At 43.5% G+C, this 15939-nt stretch overlaps 1 protein-coding gene across 1 annotated transcript in view; it reads right to left on the bottom strand.

Moving 5' to 3' along the window:
- Positions 1-9832, bottom strand: part of LOC138645692 (histone-lysine N-methyltransferase, H3 lysine-79 specific-like) — a 33584-nt gene extending 23752 nt beyond the window's left edge. The window contains exons 1-2 of the mRNA XM_069735163.1: positions 9325-9832; positions 493-616 (exon numbers count right to left, since the gene is read on the bottom strand). Coding sequence (XP_069591264.1) covers positions 493-616; positions 9325-9640 — 440 coding nt within the window. The 5' untranslated portion in view covers positions 9641-9832. The remainder of the gene's footprint in view (positions 1-492; positions 617-9324) is intronic.
- Positions 9833-15939: the final 6107 nt, after the last annotated feature.

Below are 15939 nucleotides of genomic sequence, written 5' to 3'. Positions count from 1 at the left end.
ACGATGAGTAAATGGGGGAATAAGACACAAATCAACAGCCCATAACTCAATAACTCCACACACTCCGCAGCCCTGAAGATACAACACCAAGAAGGAAGAGTGGAGAATGTTGGAAATTACAGGATGGAGACGTCGCTAATCTGCAAATGAGGAAAAATGACACAACATGAGCAAATCTGGATTATGATGTACAATAAAAAATTATATTGTGGTACCGTGCTAGCCAGAGAAATTTATGTAAATACTTTTATGACCAAAAATGACAAAAAATATTCAAGGAGTGATCCCTTTATTGACTATCCAGAAAAGGCTATATTTGCAGCTTTCAGAGCACAGCGGCGCCTTCTTCAGGCAGGATTGTAATTTCTTTGTTGAGGCGTGTATCGCCTATAATACCGCCCCTATGTACAGAACTTCTGCTCTATATCACACTGTTGTGGATTCTTGGTTGTAGCACTGAGCCGACGTGTTGGTGTCTGGTCTCTTACCCACCTGTACACAAATACTGGGAAGATGAAATCGGAGGTTTTTACTTCTTTCTCGGCTTTGACCATTCTTTCTACAAGTCCGAATCCCTCTCCCCATTGTACTTCTTTACCCAGTGGCAGCAGATTCCCTGGAGATGTAACAGAAATCAGTGTTAGACACAAGTGTCACCTCCAGTCGTCTTCTCGGAGATCAGTATTGGGAGGTGGTAAGTGGCGTAACCAGACTCTTATGGGCCTCACGGCAATAACCCGGCATGTTATTATTATTATTTATTTATATAGCACCATTGATTCCATGGTCTGTACATGAGAAGGGTTACATACAAGTTACAGATATCACTTACAGTAAACTAACAATGATGGACTGATACAGAGGGGCGAGGACCCTGCCCTTGCGGGCTTACATTCTACAGGATGGTGGGGAAGGAGACAGTTGGTTGAGGATTGTAGGAGCTCCGGTGTTGGTGAGACGGTAGCTCCGGTGTTGGTGAGGCGGTAGCTCTGGTGTAGGTGAGGCGGTAGCTCCAGTGTTGGTGAGGCGGTAGCTCTGGTGTAGGTGAGGCGGTAGCTCCGGTGTTGGTGAGGCGGTAGCTCCGGTGTTGGTGAGGCGGTAGCTCCGGTGTTGGTGAGGCGGTAGCTCCGGTGTTGGTGAGGCTGTAGCTCTGGTGTTGGTGAGGCGGTAGCTCCGGTGTCGGTGAGGCGGTAGCTCCGGTGTCGGTGAGGCGGTGGCTCCGGTGTTGGTGAGGCGGTAGCTCCGGTGTTGGTGAGGCGGTAGCTCCGGTGTTGGTGAGGCGGTAGCTCCGGTGTTGGTGAGGCGGTAGCTCCGGTGTTGGTGAGGCTGTAGCTCTGGTGTTGGTGAGGCGGTAACTCCGGTGTCGGTGAGGCGGTAGCTCCGGTGTCGGTGAGGCGGTGGCTCCGGTGTCGGTGAGGCGGTAGCTCCGGTGTTGGTGAGACGGTAGCTCCGGTGTTGGTGAGGCGGTAGCTCCGGTGTTGGTGAGGCGGTAGCTCCGGTGTTGGTGAGGCGGTAGCTCCGGTGTTGGTGAGGCGGTAACTCCGGTGTCGGTGAGGCGGTAGCTCCGGTGTCGGTGAGACGGTAGCTCCGGTGTCGGTGAGGCGGTAGCTCCGGTGTTGGTTAGGCGGTAGCTCCGGTGTTGGTGAGGCGGTAGCTCCGGTGTTGGTGAGGCGGTAGCTCCGGTGTTGGTGAGGCGGTAGCTCCGGTAGTGGGGAGGAGGCAGCGGGGTCAGTGCAGGCTGTAGGCTTTCCTGCCCCTTTTCACATGTAAAGCACCATGGAATAAATGGCGCTATAAAAATATGTTATAATATTAATAATAATTTATAAAATGAATCAAATGGGTGAGGGGGACATGGAGGGGGATTGCAAGTAATGAAGTGGGGGAGGGGGACTGCACATTATAAAGTGAGGGGCAGTGAGACTGCCAAGTGATGAACTGAGGGGTGGAGCAGAACAGCACATGATGAAGTGAGTGGGGGAGGGGGACTGCAAATGATAAAGTGGGTGGGGGATGGGACAACCATCACCGTATTGGAGGGGCTGATGTAGCATGATTAGTACACGAGCATCGACCCTACTAATGAATATGGGACATGGATATTAATGTCTCTTTTGACACCCCCATACACTGAAAACATCGCTTTGGCCCAGTGTTCCTGCAAATGATGAATTGAAGGTGGGGGGAGAATAAGAGCAAATGATGACTTGGTGAGAGCAAATAATGATGGATTTTGAGGGTGGGGGAGTAAATGATGATGAACTGGGGTGGGGCAGCAAATAATGATACACTGAGGGTGAAGGAGACTAAATGATGTATTGAACGTGGGGGAGAGCAATGGATAATGAATAGAGGGTGGGAGAGAGAGAAATAATAAATTGTGGCAGAAGTGTTATGTAATTATGAATCGAGGGGGCAGGAGGTGCATAGTGGGGGCTGTTAAACTTGTAGTTACTGATATTGAATTGAGGAAAGAGTACAGGGGCTAATTAATTTATATATTTGGTGGGAAAATGGCTATTTATGGTTGGGGGCACAGTGGTGGATTATAATTTATATTTGGAATGGTGGGTTGCAATAATAACTAATTATTAGTGATGAGCGAGTATACTTGTTGCTCGGGTCTCCCCGCGGATGCTCGGGTGATCTCCGAGTATTTGGATGTGCTCGGAGATTTAGTTTTCGTCACCCAAGCTGCTTGATTTACGGCTGCTGGACAGCCTGAGTACATGTGAGGAATGCCTGTTTGTTAGGGAATCCCCACATGTATTCAGCCTGTCCAGAAGCCGCAAATCATGCAGCTGAGGCAAGGAAAACAAAATCTCCGAGCACATCCAAATACTCGGGGATCACCCAAGCAACGAGTACACTCGCTCATCACTACTAATTATGTATTAATGATGGGTGCACATCTGTATTCATCTGTATAGTGTAGAAGATAGGGAAAAAGTGGGGAATGTGCTCTGGAAGTGGTGCTCTAGGTAACTGTGTTATTTTATGCAGAGACGAGTCCTGGCTGAAAGAAGTGATGGCGGTCTGCTCTGGATGAAGAAATAAAAGAAAGACGAAGGCCTTCAACTAGAGATGTCACTGGTGTGTCAGTGTGTCTTCTGTACACTGACACTGTATACTATATACAGAGCTCCTGTGTATAATGTCACTGGTGATCACTGTATTAGCTACACACTATACAATAAAAGGTTGCACTCTATCATGCTAAGTCATATCAATGTGAAATATATGAACTATGAATAGCAATATGGCTTTTGAATATTAGGAAAACAATTTGAGACTCGTAGCATAAAATTTGGCCAAATTATATCTGCCCATCAACCATCGTCAAGGTGGCCTCAAAAACTGATGGGTCCCTGACCTGTCTGAATACCTCTCTTAGGCTGATGTCTGAATTCCTTTGTGGAAACCAACAAAGAAATCATCATCAAACCTGCTGACAAGGGAGGTGCAGTAGTCATGATGAACACATCAGACTATATGAAGGAAGCAAACAGACAACTTATGGACACACGCTACTACAAAAAATTGGAGTTGGATCCTACACAGGATTATTACAAGGAACTAAACAAGTTGGTATCTTGTCTGCCCAACAAATCCATAAGAGCCGATGACCTGACACTAGAAAGTCCAAGAACAGGGACATTCTACATGCTTCCCAAAATCCACAAATCTGGAAACCCAGGAAGACCAATTATCTCATGTGTGGGCACCTTACTGAGCAGGTATCTGGATGGGTAGAGGGTATTCTTAAACCCCTGGTAAAGGATACACCCAGCTTCATTCAGGACACAACTGACCTATTGAATAAACTATCAGCAATAGGTCCTCTACCAGAAGGAACCATCCTGGCCACCATGGATGTGGAATCTCTGTACTCCAATATCCCACACCAGGATGGATTAAATGGCTGCAAATTCTTCCTGGAAAATGCAGGGACTGATGCGGATTCTGTGGTGAAACTTATAAAGTTCATCCTCACCCACAATTGCTTTGAGTTTGACAAGAAGATCTATCTACAGGAGACTGGGACAGCAATGGGAAGTAAAATGGCCCCACAGTATGCAAATCTTATCATGGCCAAGCTTGAAAGCGACTTTTTGTCTTCCTGTCCCATCAGGCCTCTGGCGTACCACCGCTACATTGATGACATTTTAATCATCTGGACGGAGTCTGAGCCGCAGCTGAAGACGTTCCATGATCAGTTTAATCAATTTCATCCCACCATCAACTTGACACTCAACTACTCCTGCACTGAAATTAACTTTTTGGACACCATCATTAAGCTGCTAAGCTGCAGAACAATAACATAGAGACATCCCTGTATCAGAAGCCAATCGACCGTCCAACATACAGTGGGGCAAAAAAGTATTTAGTCAGTCAGCAATAGTGCAAGTTCCACCACTTAAAAAGATGAGAGGCGTCTGTAATTTACATCATAGGTAGACCTCAACTATGGGAGACAAACTGAGAAAAAAAAAATCCAGAAAATCACATTGTCTGTTTTTTTATCATTTTTTTGCATATTATGGTGGAAAATAAGTATTTGGTCAGAAACAAACAATCAAGATTTCTGGCTCTCACAGACCTGTAACTTCTTCTTTAAGAGTCTCCTCTTTCCTCCACTCATTACCTGTAGTAATGGCACCTGTTTAAACTTGTTATCAGTATAAATAGACACCTGTGCACACCCTCAAACAGTCTGACTCCAAACTCCACTATGGTGAAGACCAAAGAGCTGTCAAAGGACACCAGAAACAAAATTGTAGCCCTGCACCAGGCTGGGAAGACTGAATATGCAATAGCCAACCAGCTTGGAGTGAAGAAATCAACAGTGGGAGCAATAATTAGAAAATGGAAGACATACAAGACCACTGATAATCTCCCTCGATCTGGGGCTCCACGCAAAATCCCACCCCGTGGGGTCAGAATGATCACAAGAACGGTGAGCAAAAATCCCAGAACCACGCGGGGGGACCTAGTGAATGAACTGCAGAGAGCTGGGACCAATGTAACAAGGCCTACCATAAGTAACACACTACGCCACCATGGACTTAGATCCTGCAGTGCCAGACATGTCCCACTGCTTAAGCCAGTACATGTCCGGGCCCGTCTGAAGTTTGCTAGAGAGCATTTGGATGATCCAGAGGAGTTTTGGGAGAATGTCCTATGGTCTGATGAAACCAAACTGGAACTGTTTGGTAGAAACACAACTTGTCGTGTTTGGAGGAAAAAGAATACTGAGTTGCATCCATCAAACACCATACCTACTGTAAAGCTTGGTGGTGGAAACATCATGCTTTGGGGCTGTTTCTCTGCAAAGGGGCCAGGACGACTGATCCGGGTACATGAAAGAATGAATGGGGCCATGTATCGTGAGATTTTGAGTGCAAACCTCCTTCCATCAGCAAGGGCATTGAAGATGAAACGTGGCTGGGTCTTTCAACATGACAATGATCCAAAGCACACCGCCAGGGCAACGAAGGAGTGGCTTCGTAAGAAGCATTTCAAGGTCCTGGAGTGGCCTAGCCAGTCTCCAGATTTCAACCCTATAGAAAACCTTTGGAGGGAGTTGAAAGTCTGTGTTGCCAAGTGAAAAGCCAAAAACATCACTGCTCTAGAGGAGATCTGCATAGAGGAATGGGCCAACATACCAACAACAGTGTGTGGCAACCTTGTGAAGACTTACAGAAAACGTTTGACCTCTGTCATTGCCAACAAAGGATATATTACAAAGTATTGAGATGAAATTTTGTTTCTGACCAAATACTTATTTTCCACTATAATATGCAAATAAATTGTTAAAAAAACAGACAATGTGATTTTCTGGATTTTTTTTTCTCAGTTTGTCTCCCATAGTTGAGGTCTACCTATGATGTAAATTACAGACGCCTCTCATCTTTTTAAGTGGTGGAACTTGCACTATTGCTGACTGACTAAATACTTTTTTGCCCCACTGTACCTTAAATGGGACATTTTCCATTCAAAACACATAAAACCTCTATTGTCTACAGCCAAGCCATCAGATACAATCGTATATGTTCCAACCCCATGGATAGGGATGAACACCTTGGTCGCCTCAGAAAGACCTTTTTGAATCAGGGCGACCATCCAAGAACAATTGAAAACCAGATTACAAGAACCACCGGAATATCAAGGAATCACCTGCTACATTACAAAGCTAAAGAAGAAAATAACCGGGTACCTCTAGTAGTTACCTACAATCCAAATCTGGAGGTGCTGAGGGGAGCTGCACGGAAATTACAACCTTTACTACAAAAAGATGCCCGAATACAATCCTCCAGACCCCCACTACTGTGTTTTAGGCAGCCCCCAAATCTAAGAAGCATCATTGTCAGAAGCTCCCCGTCCTGTCCATCAGCTGCAGGTACCTCTCCTTGCAATCAGAAAAAATGTAAAACCCGTCCATTTATAATGACCACAGACAAGATAAAGATCACAACTCACATCAGGACTACAAGATCCCAGGTACTTTCAGCTGCGTCACATCTAATGTGGTGTACCTAATTATTTGTACTAAATGTCCAACTGGGGGTCTGTATGTGGGGGAGACAGGGCAGAAGCTGAGAACAAGGATGAACTCTCATCACCACACAATAAGAGAAAAAAGAACGGATCTACCTGTGGCCAAACATTTCTGTCTCCCAAATCATAACATTATGGACATGAAATTACTTGTGATAAAAGATAGCTTCAAGTCTCAGAGAGACAGAAGAGTCTGGGAATATAAGCTGATGACCATTGACACTCTCAGTGCAGGAATGAATGTGTCGCATGGATTTATGTCTTTTTGCATCAACTAAGGAACTTGCCCCTCAGACTATGAGGGGTCATCACAACAGAACTAGACCCCAATCAGAGGACAATAAAACATTCCTTATCTAAGAACTGGTCCAATATTTGTGGACATAACTGTTTATCACTCATGGTAAGGCTAGTTTCACATTTGCGTTAAAAAACGCAACGTTTTTAACGCAAACGCAGGTGGTGCAAAAAACGTATGTAAACGCGTGCAAATGCTGCGTTTTTTAGATGCATGCGTTTTTGCATGTGGTAAAAAAAACATTTACATACGTTTTTTCCTGCGTTTACGTTTTTGAAACGCATGATGAGAAGTGTGTGACAGCTGCCAATCATCAAAATCAACTAGAAAACCCACTATAAAAAGAAATAGCTAGGGTTAGGGTTAGGATCCCTAAGGGTTAGGCTTAGGATCCCTAAGGGTTAGGGTTAGGATCCCTAGGGTTAGGCTTAGGATCCCTAAGGGTTAGGGTTAGGATCCCTAGGGTTAGGGTTAGGATCCCTATGGGTTAGGGTTAGGATCCCTAGGGTTAGGGTTAGGATCCCTAGGGTTAGGGTTAGGATCCCTCGTAACCCTAGGGATCCTAACCCTAATCCTAATCCTAACCCTAGGGTTAGGATCCCTAGTAACCCTAGGGATCCTAACCCTAACCCTAGGGATCCTAACCCTAACCCTAGTGTTAGGATCCTAACCCTAAATGAAGCACCCCAAATGTGCTTTACGGCCGGCCGGCGCTGACAGTCAGTGCGGGAAGCTGACTGCGAGGGACGCGACAGACACCGGAATGTAAGTATGTAGTGTTTGTATTTTTTAGGTAACCAGGGTAAATATCGGGTTAATAAGTGCGGCCCTGCGCTTAGTAACCCGATATTTACCCTGGTTACAAGTAAAGACATCGCTGAATCGGCGTCACACACACCGATTCAGCGATGTCAGCGGGAGATCCAGCGACGAAATAAAGTTCTGGCCTTCTAGCTCCGACCAGCGATGTCACAGCAGAATCCTGATCGCTGCTGCGTGTCAAACACAACGATATCGCTATCCAGGACGCTGCAATGTCACGGATCGCTATCGTTCTAAAGTAGCTCAGTGTGAAGGTACCTTTAGTCTATTGAATAAATAACTACAAGATCAATCTTTGCAGAACCTTCTAAAGGAATCTCCATTCCACTCTGTCAAACATTTTAGAGGCATCCAAAGACTGGATGTAGAGGACAACTGCTTAACCCAACTACAAAGCAGCAAACCTTCTCCTAGGATTCTGTCTACTTCCCCTTTTAGCAGTAAAGCCACATTGATCTCCTTGTATTAATGGATGGAGAACTTTCTTAAGCCTGATCACATCAATTTTGGATAATATTTTCACATCACTGACAGGTTAATGGGCCTCTGTGATGTCTTCTCCAGAAGATCCTTAGCTTATTTCAGTGATAATGTAATTATTCCCTCTGTCACCCTAATTGGCCACTGACCTGTATCCTACAGACCCTGTCAAATGTCTGAGACAATATGGGGTAAATAACAGTCCCATGGTTTCTGTAGACCTCGAATGGGAACCGGTCACTGCACAAACATCAGCTCCTAAGGCATCATAAGAAGAGCGATACGTCTCATAGAAAAGATTGTAACTCAAACTCGAATATTCCCCCTTCCAAGAACCGATGGCCTCTATGGTGCGATGCTCTTGCTGAGCTTTGTGTCATCCTGCCCAGGCCTCCATGTCTAACACGAATGTTTCTATCCTGCAAAAGATGACTCTTGTTGTTCTTTAGTGATCAGAAACTCCTACAATCCATTCTGAGCATCCTGCATTTTTTATTGTTTTCCTTACATTTCTTTCCCATTTCTGCAATGTTCTTAATTAAAAATACCCTGAAAAAAAGGCCTTAAAGTTATCCCAAAGGTAATCAACAACTAAAACCCCAGCAACTGTGACTTGAGGGTATCGTGACTCTATAAAATGGATTTCCAGTGGTTCAAAAGCCCCAATCGAGGCTGTTCTTACCAGATACACTTATACCACCTGTGAAATTGGTCTGAAACATCCCTGGACTCGAAGGCTAATTTGTCTAAATAATGAAGACTAATATCAATGGCGAGTGTGAGATCTATCCTGGACATTGAGCTGTGGGAGTGACTGCCGCATGAAAATATTCCCTTCGGTGGATTTTTTATTCTCCATAGATCAAACAGGACAGTTCCTAAATAAAATTTCTCCAAGGGGAAATGGAAATGGAGTTTCCCAACAATAGGGGGAGCGGGACGAGCTCTAATTCTGTCTATGGCTTTTTCATGATAAAACAATCCCAGTTAGACCTGGCTGATGGAGCCGGACGTCTTGTCATGTAAATAAACAGAACCCTAATTCTAGCTGTAACCATCTCCCTGATGTTTTTGAGCTGGAAAAGTTCTAGGAAAAATCATTACAATTTCCTTAATTCTCTCCTGAAACTCTTGGCCCCTAATAATACAGACCCCTCAGTACTCACCGAGCTGAGCGAAGATGACTCCTGATTCTTTGTCATCCATTTTACCACAACCTCTGTTGTCCACCAGGGTGATGTTCTCGGTCAGCTCATATGGGATTCTCTCTGTTGTGTGTCCTCCATCGTTATCCATTGATTTTGACCAGTTCTCGAACTCACAATCTTTCCAGACGTAGATGCAGGTATTGATGAAGGACGACTTCCCGTGACCTAAGAGGCCAAAGAGTTGGATGAGGACGCGGTTGAAGCCTTGGTTTCCTTTCTTACATTTATCAAAACTGAAGTTCTCAATAAAACGTCTCATCTCATCGCTGTCCATGTCTTCTCCTCAGGTCGCTCTTTTCTTTGTGACTGGAAGGACTGAAGTGAGACAAAGTCTTTCTGATATTAGATTCCCAAGAGCTTTTATCTTCCTTTTTATTCATTGTGAACTATCTCTACAGCCAGGACTGTCCCTAACGTTTCCTCATAGCTGGAAGGCTCGGAGGTTACGGATCACCTTCTGCTAATCTAATCTTATTAATGTAGCTCATATTTCATAGATTTAATATTGAAGGTTGACCTAAGTCCATCCAGTTCAACCTGCAACCTCACAGGATGAGCAAAAACCCAGTGGGGCAGACATTAATATAGCTCAATATTAGGGGAAAAATTATTTCCTGACTCCACATACGGCAATCAGACGAGATCCCTAAATCATCGTCCATCACAGAATCTAGTGCCCATAACCTGTAATATTACATGAATCAAGAAGGACACCCAGCCCTCCTGATACTAGTGCCTCAATCATTACATCATCATGTGGCAGAGATCGATAGTCTCACTGCTCTTACCGTAAAGAATCTGCAATTGTGATTACGATTAAACCTTCTTTCCTCTAGATGTAGATGATGCTCCTTTTCCCCATCGCAGACCTAGGTATAAAAAGATCATTTTACACATCCCTGTACTGTCCCCTCAAATGTTTGCACATTGTAATAAGATCGCCCCTCAGCCTCAGTTTTTCCAACCTATATAACCCCAAGTGTAATAACGTGTCTTGGCATTGCAGTCCACCCATTCCCTTAACCCTCCGTCAGGCGCAGCTGATCTGATAGGCACTGCTCGATTAGTTTAGTGTCTCCTCTCCAAATTATCAGAAAACCTCTCTCTCTCCGTTATTTCCGGTCTTTACAGGCTCTTTGATACCTGATCTCACAGGGTTCCAGCAGACCTTCTGTGGAGCAGATCTGACCTTTGTGGCTTCTCGGGCTCACTGCGTCTGAACTCATCTCACATTTGAAGGTTAATATTTCCTCTTTTTATTCATCACAATTGTTTATTTAGCTTGTTTTATGAATGAATAATGCGAAGTTTGTGGGAAGAAGTAGGGTTCTCTTAGAAAATGAGGGCGACCTCTGAGCACACTGCGCCCCAACACGTTCTCTCTCTCTCTCTTGCTTCAGATTCTCTGCTGAAATGACCAGTAACATGTCTGATTTATCTAACCCCCTTCAAGTGGAAGAAATGAAGAGTCTGCTGGTAATGATGAGGGAGACCCCACACCGGGTGAAGATTTAGGGGCAGAGAGGGACATTTCATCTCAAGATGAGGAGGAAGAATGTAAAATGGTCCAGGAACAGAGCAGGATGATACGGAGACTGATACAGATGAAGAAGATACTTATAAGTACTTGGGCAAACATAAAAAGACCAAGTGAAGAAAGAAGCCGCCAAGAGCAAACATCGTGGGGAATCACACAACATTCCAGAATTATTGGAAGCGCTAAGAATGCGGAAACGGTACTTGAAGGGTGGAATCACTTACTGATGACATTCCGGAAACTATTGTTAGATGCACCAACCAATATATTGGCACCATCAAAGACAAATTCTCCGGAGAGAGAGACATCAGACCTATAGATGAAATTGAAGTCACGGCTTTCATTGGCTTGTTGTACCTAGTTGGTGCATACAGAGCGAATCGTCAAAGTTTGGAGGAACTTTGGGGGAGAGAAGGCGATGGTCTTGAAAAATGTAGCCTTGTAATGTATCTGGAACAATTCAAGAGCCTGATCCATGGCCTTCGTTTTGATGTCCGAACTACCCGGACCCAAAGAGAAGATTCTGAACGGCGTATGCAATTCGTGATGTGTTTAAAAAATGTGTTATAAATTGTCAGAATAGCGATTGCCCTGGGGAGAAAGCCACTATCGACAAAATGCTTCCTGGTGTCAGTGGAAGATGTGCTCTTCAGCAATACTTACCATCAAAGCCAAACAGGAAAAATAACACACAGTTGTCGCCAGATTTTCTAAATGGAAAATGGGAAAAACAATACAGTAGTATGTTTGGCTTCAATAATGGGAAGGTTTTGGTTTCATACATCCCACGGGAGAAGAAAAAGGTGATTCTGGTCTCTTCGCTTCATGATGACGACGCCATTGAACCGGAGTCTGGGGAGGAAAAGAAGCGAGAGGTGATCACTTGTAATAATTTAACTACAGCGGTGTTGATACCGCAGATCAAGTGAGCGCCACGTACAGCAATAGCCGAAACACCAAGCGCCGGCCAATGGTCATCTTCACGATGTTCAATGTGGATGGCATCAGTTCACAAGTGATCTACCTCGGCAATCAACCGGAACCACTGCGTAGAAGAAGTTGCCTGAAAACATTGTCTAATGAACTGGTGAGTGGAGAGCTATGCCGAAGAAGTCTGAGGACGAGTGGAATCCTCTCTGTCCTGCCAGTCTGGCCGAAAAGATTTCATTGCAAAGGTAATAGGGAAAAATCACCAGCTCTCCCACCTCCCAAAAAACGTATATGCACCATTGAAACTGGTGGCAGAAGGATGTCAAATTCTGAATGCAAAAAATGTCCCAACGCGATCTGCCTGTCCCAACGCAAATCCTATCTGCCAGCCCGGCTTCTCTAAGTGTAAATGTGTTTCTTCTGCTGAACATGTAACCTCTGAAGCTCGGCTACGTGTAGCACAAACAATCAGATGGTTGCAGCTTCCAGTCTCCTATTAAAGCAAGTAAAAAGTATAAAACATGGTTTAAAAAAAAACACATATTTGGTATTGCTGCTTTCAGAATCGCCCGATCTCTGTAAATAGAAAAATAATTAATCCGATTGGTAAACAGCGTAACGAGAAAAAATAAAAACACCACAATTATGTTTTTCTGATCGCCGCAACATTGCAAAAAAGAGGCAATAACAGGGGATCAAAGAATTGTATCTACACCGAAATGGTATCATTAAAAATGGCAGCTTGGCACACAAAAAATAAGCCCTCATCCAGCCCCAGATCCTTAAAAACTAAGACACTACGGGTCTCGGAAAATGACGCTTTTGTTTTTTTTTTTAGCAAACTTTGGATTTTTTTCACAGATTAAATAAAAAAGAACCTAGACATGTTTGGTGTCTACAAACTCGTAACGACCTGGAGAATCATAATGGAAGCTCAATTTTAGTATTTAGTGAACCTGGTAAAAAAAAATTGTGGAATTGCACTATATTTGCAATTTTATCGCAATTAGAATTTTTTTTCCCGGTTTTCTATAACTCGACCGGATATCGCAGTAACAATTGTAATTTTTTACATATATGTGGAAAAACCACAAGGACTGAAATGCCATTAAGAGAGTTCTTCAATATTTCAAAGAGACTCAAGACATACTCTTAAGGATATCTGTAACAGGAGATCTAAAACTCACAAGCTATGTGGATGCAGACTGGGCTGGTGACTTAAGTGATCGTAAATCGACAAGCCACTATTTGTTCAAGCTTGGAGAAAGTTCAATTTCTTGGTCTAGTAGAAAGCAGGTGTCTGTAGCCTTGTCATCTACAGAAGCAGAGTATGTGTCTGCAGCCCACACAAGACAAGAGGTCATTTGGTTAAACCAATTGTTAGGCGATTTTGGTAAGCCATCAACTCAACTGACAGTGATTTATGAAGAGAACCAAAGATGCATTAGACTTGCATTAAGTGAGAAGATCAATGAGAGAACCAAACACAATGATATTAACCATCATAAACTGCGTAATTTAAGAGAACATGACATAATGGATGATAGCTGATGTTAAGACAAAGCCACTTCCAAGAGCCAAGGATAAGTAGTTGTTGAGTTTCGGAATAATGCTTATTATTGTATATTGCATTAATTACTGTTTACATGGTTTTATAGTGCATGACTTTCTGTCTCCAGCAATTGTGTTAGATTGCCAGTAATGCACTGTTAAAAAACACACAAAACATATAGGAAGTTCCTGCTCACTGTGTGTAGATGAAGCACAGTTTTACTTTCACTTTACAAGCTGACAGACAAAATGCTAAGATCCTAAGCTATAAGAAATACCAGTTGTAAGCTGTTAACTTTCTTCCTGAATAAATATATATCTGCTGTTGAAGGGCTGGACAGTACATAGATAAATCCACTGAAAACACATACATATATATGTGTCAATAACCAAAACAATTAGAATCAGCAGCTGTTTTCCACAAAAATAAGAGTCAAGATACAAAGTATACAATTCAGATATAAAGAACATCTAATCTTCTTATTGGGGTCTTCTCATCTTCTGAGATGTGTACAATTGAAAAGTTTTAGAGGAAGCTAACAACTTTACAATTCACCTCTCTGCAAGGACCGAGGGATTTATTATTCTGTCGTTTAGTACATGAAAGCTCTGTATCTGGCCTCCTTCAGTTCCCCTGCTTTCCTCTGCTTACAGTATTGAAGAGTGCACGGTCCAGGCTATCGGCACAACATGCGCCCTACTTACACCCACCGAGCCAATCGGAGGCAGAGGAGCGGTGCACTCCGGAATATAGAACATGAGAGCCCGTCTCAGGAGAGCGCGTTCTCCTCAATACCTGGGCACCAAAGAAATTCAGCATTTCATCAATATTCCTCATCGTTGTCCTGAAGATGGATCCTGGGCATGAGTAGATGGGTGAGATCGGTAATGGTGAGACATCTTGTAAAATATTAATGTTTTAATGATATAAAATATACATCTAACTTAAACATGGGGTCTAACGAGAAAATACGTTGGTTAGTGAAGTGACTGAAGTTTATTCTGGGACGTTTGGCTGATACATCTGATTTTGTTTGTCAGAATTATAGGACTCAAATGTCAACATGGCTATTTGAGAATTACTAAAGGTACTGAAAAGTCACAGCTATAGGTTTACGTGTCCCGGAATGAGGTCAAATAACTAGAATGCGAATTCCACAAGGTGCTAGTGTTCTTCTAATATGGCACAAGCTACTAGGACAACAATAAAGTTACCATGTGAGGCAGCTGAACAGAAAAAAATAGTATCCAATGTACGACCATGGGTCGAAATAGTATTCAAGTCAATCTGAATCTCATGGAGAGATCTCTCCTTCCCTGAGAATCTCCAACATAGACCTCTCCTGCCTCATGACCATGTCCAAGAACCTATGAATGCTGGTTTTCTCTTTTATAGCCTATTACTTATTTGTGTGTGATGAACTTATTTTTCTTTATTTTTGTAACCACTTTTTGAATGAACAAGATTTGTTTTATCCTCAGAATTCAATATTGTTTTCCTTCCTATCCTCACCGTGCTCTTACGTAAGAAAGTGCTGTTTTTCTCTAACACGTCTCTATCTCCATGTGACATTCCCCAGCTCAGTCCGCCAAGTGCTGAAGTGTAGAGTAGCAGAAGACGAGCTCCATGTTCCCAGCCGGCAGCACCAGTGGCACCATAGAGTCATCGCCAGCAGTGGCTCCACCGGCACGTGTAATGGATGATGGAACCACGTTATGAGCTCTACAGTTATCATCACTGGAGGAACACAACAATACTGGAAGGTTCATGGAGTTCACTGACATTGATATGTTTTATATCAACCAGTGAGAAAACAAATACAAGGAAAGAAACTGGAAACTCAGGAAGCTCTGAGCTTGTGCTGATACATATGCAAATACTAGTATCTTCAGTGATAAAGTACAAGAGCAAAGTATCAGGTGAAGTGAACACATGGCACATGCTGCAACCCTCAGTTGTTATCGTTAGTAATGCTAGTTATCAATAATAGAGGGGTCCCCACTACGATATTTAAAATAATTAAGTAAATAATTTAAAAAAGCAGTGTTGGGTCCCCCCATTTTTGACACCCAGCCAAGTTAAAGCAGACAGATGGAGGCTGGTATTCTCTGGCTGGTAGGGGGACATTGATGTTGGCCCCTCCAGCATAAAAATAGCAGCTTGAAGCTGCCCAGAAAAGGCACATCTATTCAACTTTTTCTCACTGTGCTAGCGGTGATGTCACCGGAGATCACCACAATTCAGGGGCCTGGCTGGGAGCGCAGCCTCAGTGACTGGCTGTAACCCCGATGATGTCGCCACCAGTCACTGAGGCTGCGCTTTCAGCAGCTCTTCCATCAATGGTTCTCAATGAGGACAGACACACCTCGGCACCGTCCAGCTTGAATACTATTTATCCCAGACATGTATTACTGTGTGGGACATAAACACAGGTAAGGGATAGGGTGGTTTTTTATTTTTGATTTTTTTACAGGAGTCCATGGATTAAATGGAGCGGGCATTAGGTGAGTATAGCTGTGTTTGTTGTTTATAAACAAAATGGAAAACTGTGTTT

This window comes from Ranitomeya imitator, chromosome 7, assembly GCF_032444005.1.
Source record: "Ranitomeya imitator isolate aRanImi1 chromosome 7, aRanImi1.pri, whole genome shotgun sequence".
NCBI classification, from domain to species: Eukaryota; Metazoa; Chordata; class Amphibia; order Anura; family Dendrobatidae; genus Ranitomeya; species Ranitomeya imitator.
Note: the sequence above shows the minus strand (reverse complement) of the source record. Positions and strands in the feature narration are given on the sequence as shown.